Here is an 8,355-nt window from a genome sequence, read left to right as displayed (position 1 = left end):
TTGTATATAGGAATCATCACAATAGTTTAATACCTTCAACTTCTGCTTGCCAACACCGACTTCATCAGCATATTTGGCTTCCATTACATTCTACATTAACTACTCTATTGACCATGTTTAGATTTTGTTTTCGTTTTTTTTTTTCCTGGCTAAAGTTGTTGACCTATTTTACCAAAGACTCAAAACGCCTTCTTTGATCTTTTGCAAAAAACCAAAACCCAGAAAACAAAAACAATTCGAAAAATTGTCAGTGAAACTGAAAATTGGAAAATCTATTTCAATTTTAAAAATGTCAACAGGGCCTTTTGTATGAGACTTCGATTTATGGTGGAGTCTGCGGTATAACGCACTCCACGTAGATTGCCATCATTGTGATCGACCACACCATATTCACCCACAATGAAACCATCGTCTGTTTTTTCCTCTACACGATATTTGCGATAGTTACGACCCTCTACAACATAGGCAACTTTGGAGTCATCATCACCATTCGAGTGACCAGAACCTCTGGGATGGCCAGTATCATCGACCGTATAATCATCATTGGCATGATCATCACTGCCATCATCATAGGAATTATAATCGGGATTGGAGTTAGTCTCAGTGTGATGATGCCGGTGTTGATGCTGTTGACTAAATGCCTCTGCTCCATTGGCATTTGCGTCGGTGTTAAAATGTCCCACTAGGCCTCCACCACCAGCACCTCCGACATCTCCTCCACTATAGTCTGTACTAAAATGTACACGCTGTCTATTTGTTTGGAATTGATGACCTGATGCTGATGGTGGTGGCGGCGGTGTTGGTACTGTTAAACTATTTCGATTTGAGCCTCCCTGTATACCATGGGCTCGCCCATTTGTCATTACACTCGCAGACTCTTCAATTTCGTAATTTTGCTCTGGTGTTGGTGTGAAAAGCTCTTCAATGTTGTTGCGTTCGGTGGTGAAGAGTAGACCGCCACCGGTATCATCAGCTCCACTGCCGGAGTTTGCAGGTGCTGTATTGGATATTTCAGCAACACATCTGACTAGATCTGTAAATGAAAACAAACAAAACAAAGAAAAGATAAGAATACAGGAAGATAAAAATGTTGACAATTAAATCAAATTGACACACAACAACAATGTGTAATCACAATGGACTGAATAGTCTAAGAGAGCCTGAATCAAATCGGGCTGCCAATTTAATATAACCTAAATAGGCTAATTTGACACAAAGGTGACTTAGTATGCTCCAAGTATTGGTTTCACGATTTGGAAGTCGCTTGAAGTAGCAAAAATTGTAACGATCTTTAATACGACAGCAATGAATTTAAGGATGCAAGAAATCCTATCAATTGGTAGGATCGATTTGTTTTACTGTTGGACACATTAACCAAACAGTCAGCTGCAACAACGGCCGCACCGTTTCGTGAGCTATGGCTGTGGTTGGAACAGAAGCACGGTCATAGTTCGATTCTCAAAAACAATGCCAGATTTGTCAAACGCAGTGGATTACAGTCTAGTGAAACACATTTTCGACAAGAAAATTGAAACTTCATATTCAGAAGCAATATCAGTTAAGCAGCTATAAAGGCCTTGGGCAATGCCGATGTCGTAGAGGACTTAATACACTTGGGAAACATGTGGTAAGAATTTTCCTCAAATATGATTACATTTGCAAATGCTGTCTGAACCCGGAAGTTACGGAAGACTCATACAACTTCCTGTGACTGTGTCAAGCATTATCCTTTAGAGGAAACATATAGGGATCGTTTTTATTTCAGACGCTCCACGATCAGCGGGAGCATAACTTAAGGAACATATTCGCCGTCATAACATAAGGACTTCTGATTGGATATTTGAAACGATTATAATAAAAACGGATAAATGGATTTATTGAGCGACATTAAGGGAAACCACTTCAGAAAGAAAAATTTGAGAAAATTACCCTGAGGAATCATAATGGACCTTCATAATCACGAGAATTTGAGCCACAGAACAGATATCTCGCATACGCGGAGAACCCCAACAACGTGATTCAGTTTTCATTGCCGGATAATGCAGAATTCTGCAGGAATAACGCAAAGGTGCTGCGGGCTTAGATGGGCACTGCAAACACATAGAGCGATATAGAATTGTGGACGGACGAACTATTGGAGGTCAGTAGAACGGCAGTCAGGAGCGTCATAGAAAACACGACCAGGCACCTAGAGTTGAGGGCATATTCGTGTCGCTCGCCCCGATAAAAATGCGGTCACAAGCGTTGACATGGAATCCGAATCCCAGTTTAAAAACTGGAATTTTATACAAAAATTGGAAATCAACAGAGATAGAAAGTTTCTAGAATTACGAAAGCAAAGGTCTTATAGCAGGTGACATGAGACAGATAAGCCTGGATCCTCTTCTCAACCTAACCCAACCCAACATATATGTATTAGGTAGCGGATGGAATGAGCTACTTTTCCAAGTAAAACGCTAATATTCTAATCTCATGTATGTGGATATTGAAATGGTCCTCCATCCCAACGAGATAGATATGTGACATCCGATCTCGTGGAAAGATCTAGCATGCCCGCCTTGCATACCTTCGACCGAACACCAAAAAGTTTTTCAGCAGTTGATTATCCCACCTCAGTAATGCTGGTGACATTTCTGAGTGGTTTCACTGCAATGTGGAACGCCGTTCGGCCTCGGCTATATAAAGGGGGTCCCTTGTCATTGAGCATGGAATCGGGCAGCACTCAGTGATAAGAGAGAAGTTCACCAATGTGGTATCACAATGGACTGAATAGTCTAAGTGAGCCTGATACATCGGGCTGCCACCTAACCTTAGGTACCTCATACTTTCAAGCATCTGCGTTCTCTACGCTTCAGTACTGAGTATCAATCTTTCTTTCTTTGTATCAAAAAGAAGTTTCACTACAGTATGACTCAAGGTTGTTGCCCTTTTGATGGCATTAAGCGCCATTTGTGTGTTTGTATGGGAAAACTGAAAGGATTGCAGGTACAAGTGTCACTAAATTCACCTGTAGCTGTAACTTTATTACGTATGAGAAGAAAATTTGCATTACAATCCAGCTGGATTGAGTCGCAGTCAGAATTTCGGAATATGTGTCTTGATATTGACACTTAGGTTGCTGGTGGTGGTCTTCCTCATAGGTAAGGCATAGTGGCAGTCTTTTTCGAGGTTTGCCTTTTATATGTCTGCATTGGGCAAACCTAGTGTTGCAATCTGCCAACTGATAGCTTATCGTAAAGCTTGACATTTTTGAGGTTATACGCTCTTTGAAGGTTTTGACACACGAGCGCTATTTGTGTTGTTTATTGCTACTTAAAATATTCACCTCTTTCAAAAAATGGAATTAAATCGTGAACATTGTCGTGCGATTATTTTTACAATGATGTGGATTAACTCAACAACATAATTCAATTTTTGACCATGAAGCTCCGTCAAGGAATTCAACCGAGGTCTTAGTTCAATCCAAGATGAATTTCGTGCAGGCCGTGCAAAACCAGAAACAACAACTGATTCAAGATCATCATGTGTTTAAGAAATTACTATCGTGAGTTTAAGAAATTACTTCCAAGCTAATTGTCGCCCGATTTTTCGGAAAAACGTTGAAATGTCACAATGGTGCCACTAGAACAACGCAGAACAGTCAATGTTGAGAGCTACACAAACATTTGTTTGTCAGTTATCTCCCAAGAAAGCAAACCGCCGGTGACAGATCACTCTTCATTACAACAGTGCGAGCTCCAAAATATCGTCTCAAACAACTGCATTTTTGAGCACTGAAAACATCGATCTACTGGGTCATCCGCCTTATAGTCCTGACTTGACACCGAATGACTTCTTTTTTATCCCGCACGTAAAAAATAAAATGAGAGATCAACGGTTTTCGACACCTGAAGAAGCGCTCAGAATGCATTTTTGTACTATTCTATTCTCTATTCTCATATGATACCTCGACATTTCAGGCTTACCACAAGTGGTAAACTTCTCTCTTATGAATGGCTGCTGTCTGATTCTATGTATAGTTCAATGATAAGGCACCTCGTTTTGTAGCCGAGTCAAAACGGCGATTCACATTGCGATGAAACCAATTCGAAATGTCGTCACCTTCTTCCTCCTAGTCCATTTGAAATTACCTTTGAACCTTGTCTATCTCCTTCTGCCTCAAACCCGCAGATTGAACGCTTTTTCGTATCGTTTTGGTGGAAAGTGGCTCACACTCACATCAATAACAATTTTGTGGAGAGGGCTCTTCGGTAGGTGCTCTCACCAAAGGGGGCTCGTATTCACGAACTAAAGTTCATACTGAAAGTGTCACCAAAAAGGACTCATACTCACGAACAAAAAGTCATACTGAAGGCAATAATCATAGGCGGGAGAAAATTCATCCCTGATCGTGGGTGAGTTACTGCAGACTTGTCGTTCGTGATTTTACATGCGACTTTCACTTCGAAATTATGCATAAGTCATACATGCGTGAGTTCATGACTTACTCACATGCTGAACTTCTGAAATGCAAAGATGCCACTGATATCTCTCTTAAAGATTCTCTTAATTCCCATAGGTAAAGAAAAAATTTGAGAGTCAAACATAAACTTTTCCAAATCCACTGACAGAGCTAATGAATAAACCAACATCAAAGAGTCTTCACTAGCCATGCTTAGTGACTTTTGGTGTTTTTCTTATGCACTTACCTCCATTTGGCAATCCTTTGGCATTTTGATTAGAATGTTGTTGATCTGACAATGATGAATGTTGTTGGCGTTGTTTTATTAATGCTGGATGAGCAGATAACGTGGATGATGAAAACAGTGAAGAAACTGCCGACTCCAAGCATGGATTAATGTTATGATGACGTTGTTGTTGTTGCTGCTGCAAAGGCGGTAAAGTTGGAGGGAGACCATGTTGTTGTTGTGTATGATGATTCTGTTGCTGTTGGTTGTAGGTTGATATCGCTAGTTGTGATGGTGCTGCTTCTGGTGGTTGTTGTGTGGCAGGTTGAGGTGCATTCAGCAAATCGTATGGCAAACGATCCAGGTTAAAGAGTATGCGTCGTGGCGGTGATGTTCCTCTTCCCCCCTCCCCTGATGTAGAGTCAGCAGCAGCCACTGAGAACGATGGCTGACGATGACCAAAGGTGCGTTGATGATTATGCTGTTGATGCTGATGCTGGTAGTTGCCAAACACTGATGGTTTCGCAGTGGTGGTGGTGGTGGTGGTGCTGCTGATCCCAAAGATGTTGAAAGATGATGTTGTGGTCGAAGCGGGGGTGCTCGAAGTGGAGCTTGTACTTTGAGCTTCACCAAATGCTATACGTGAAACTATGGCTGGTTTACGAGGCGCTCCAAAATTATTAGCCTTAGGAGTTGTGGTAGTAATTTGTGGCGAACTTGTTGTACTGGTAATTGGCCTACTGGTGGTCGTTGGAATACTAGTGGTGGTGATGAGTATGGGACTTGGCGTTGTTGTCGTTATGGGCCAATAGGTTTTTGCTGGCTCTCCATACATTTTCGAGGGCTCTGAATAGACTTTCGATGGTTCGCCATAAAATTTTGATGGTTGACCATAGACTTTGGACGGCTCGGAATAAAATTTTTCAGGTTCGCCATAGACCTTGGCAGGTTCTGAATACACCTTGGCTGGTTCCGAATAGAATTTCGAAGGTTCACTGTACATCTTAGAGGGTTGCGAATAGAATTTTGCTGGTTCTGACTGATGGACAGGTTGTAGAGCTTTAAGGCTTTCGCTTACATTGCGGCGGGCCTCTGCCAAGATACCGGATTGGTGCCATTTCTTGAGATCTTCGACATTTTGAGATATGGACGAATAAGAAATGGAACGTGACTGCGGTCCACGACCACCGCTTTTGGTGTCATGATAGATGACCGTTTGAAATGGCAATAATTGATCGTCAACACCGGTAGCTGATTGCTGTTGATCAATATCTTTGGTAATGTCGCTCTCACCCTCAACGGCATGAATGTGTGACGGAGACATATCATGATTAATGGACACGTTACGTTGGCCATTGCGATACGTTACGGCAGCAACGGCAGAAGACGCATCATGCACGACATTTTGCGCCACGTGACTTGAAGCACTATTCTCAGAGTCCTCCAGAGTGTCTGCCACATTGGTTATGGAGGTATACGATGCGGGCGAACGATGACGGGTGAATGTCTTGCGTATGATTTTTTGTGTTTTACGTTGGGGTTGCAGTAATTGTTGATGTTGGTTGTTGGCTGTTGAAGGTTTTACCTCCTCCACCGAGAACTCACTCTTATGTGAACGATTGATGAAGCTGTCACCACCAGATATATGGGATTTAGTTGTTGGTGTGCTGGCCACTGACTTGGAAGTAGTTGTGGTGGTTGTGGAAAATGGTGATCTGGTAGTTATCACTGTTGGTGGTGGTCGTGTTGTCATTGTCACGACTGACTTGGTTGATGTGTACATTGATTTGTTATCATATTTGGATGTGGTTGTCTGGACTGGTGCTACAGAGTTCTTTGCCATCGCTGATCCTCGTTGACTAGATGAGGAAGACGAGGATGATGATGACGACGAGGAAACACTCACCGATAGGATTTTGTAATCTTCCTTACCCTTGAATTTCTCTCTTTTCAAATCTATGTCTCTTGCCTCGGCATCGAGTATGGCATCATTTTCCTCATAGTCATCCAGAAATGAGGGTTTACTGCTCTTCCCCACCTTCTTACTATCCTCATCTGCAGATCCTGCTTGATTTCCTCTCGGACCTTGGATCTTTAGACTACGACTGGCCGTTTCACGGCCTCTCCCCGTTTCCGCGGATTTTTTATCAAACTCCACACTTTCTTTGAAGTCTTCTAAAAAATCTCCCTCCGCTATCCTCCTCTGTCCACTGTCTGTTCGACTTCTGCCATAGAACTCTTGTTCGAGCTCATCATGACCCATGAACAATTTCAAGAACTCATTGCCAGCAATGAGATCACTTGCTGCTGAGACAATACCGTCCTTCAAAGGTCTCGCTGTACCCGTTGCCAGCATTCGTTCCAACATCTGTAATGGAATATGTAATGGTAAAAGATGAAAAATCAAACGGAAACAATAAACGAGCGATTAGTAAGTAAAGTACGTGCCTCGCCATGGTAGTGACTCCGCACTCCAGCTTAAAGGTTAAAATGTCTCAATTAATTTCCTCAACCACTGCCAACATTTCCAGTAGAGCACAACCATTCGATGGTGGTTATTGAAAGATAGCTGCCTAGCATGTAAGCTCTAAGGTTGGAGTAGGGGAGGAGTGTTTCCAATTTTGACATTGATTTATTGGTAATTCATGATCATTTATAGCGATCACTTGCCATGAGAAATGTACTGATTTCACCATTGACTAGAGTTGAAGAATTAGGCATGATGTTGAGAAGGGAGAAGAAATTGAAAATGCCAAACCATGAGTAACCGACATAAGTCAGTGCTAAACAATTCGGAATCGGAAATGCTTTGTTAGTAATATGGCTGGCAGAGTTTTCTTTTAACACTAAAAATGTTTCTTTAAAAGCAAATAAAAAAACTTAGAGGCAACCATAGAATCGCTCGTCATAAATTCGGGTCTATTTGGTATTAAAGAAAATTCTTTTTTTCTTTGGGTGTAGGAACTAACTTTGTCCGTAGGACAAAAATTGATTCTATGGGTTTTTTTAGTCGTTACTCTGACTAAATAAAAAGATTTAAACAAAAACAAGTATATACGGCCGTAAGTTCAGCCAGGCCGAATCTTATGTACCCTTCACCATGGATTGCGTAGAAACTTCTACGAAAGACTGTCATCCACAATCGAATTACTTGGGTTGTGGTATCTTAAAACTTCTTAACATCGTTTTCTAAATTGTGTAATGTGTAATTGTGAAATGTATATATTAGACAAAAAAGTTATGTATAGGTAAGTCTACAAATAATTACGAATCGACATGGACTTTTGCACGGTACGTAGAGAGCCAGAATTGAAATATGGGGGTCGCTTATATGGGGGCCATATAGAATTATGAACTTAATATGGACCAATTTTTGTGTGATTGGGGATCGATATGGACCTAGTAAGGCATGGTTGTTAACGGCCATATACTAGCTCAATGTACCAAATTTCAACTGACTCGGATGAAATTTGCTTCTCCAAGAGGATCCAAAACCAAATCTCGGGATCGGTTTATATGGGGGCTATATATGATTATGGACTGATATGTACCAATTCCTGCATGGTTGGTGGATACCATATACTAACATCACGTACCAAATTTCAACCGAATCGGATTAATTTTGCTCTTCCAAGGGGCTCCGGAGGTCAAATCTGGGAATCGGTTTCTATGGGGCCTATATATAATT

General features: G+C 41.5%; 1 protein-coding gene across 1 annotated transcript in view; it reads right to left on the bottom strand.

Annotated features, from left to right (window-relative positions):
- Positions 1-244: 244 nt before the first annotated feature.
- LOC142221841 (uncharacterized) overlaps positions 245-8,355 on the bottom strand; it is a 182,889-nt gene continuing 174,778 nt past the window's right edge. Inside the window, exons 4-5 of the mRNA XM_075291673.1 lie at positions 4,689-7,035; positions 245-1,033 (exon numbers count right to left, since the gene is read on the bottom strand). Coding sequence (XP_075147788.1) covers positions 273-1,033; positions 4,689-7,035 — 3,108 coding nt within the window. The 3' untranslated portion in view covers positions 245-272. The remainder of the gene's footprint in view (positions 1,034-4,688; positions 7,036-8,355) is intronic.

The sequence above is a fragment of the Haematobia irritans genome, chromosome 1 (assembly GCF_050003625.1).
Source record: "Haematobia irritans isolate KBUSLIRL chromosome 1, ASM5000362v1, whole genome shotgun sequence".
In the NCBI taxonomy this organism is placed as follows: Eukaryota; Metazoa; Arthropoda; class Insecta; order Diptera; family Muscidae; genus Haematobia; species Haematobia irritans.
The sequence above is the reverse complement of the archived record's forward strand: the minus strand, read 5'-3'. Positions and strand labels throughout refer to the sequence as shown.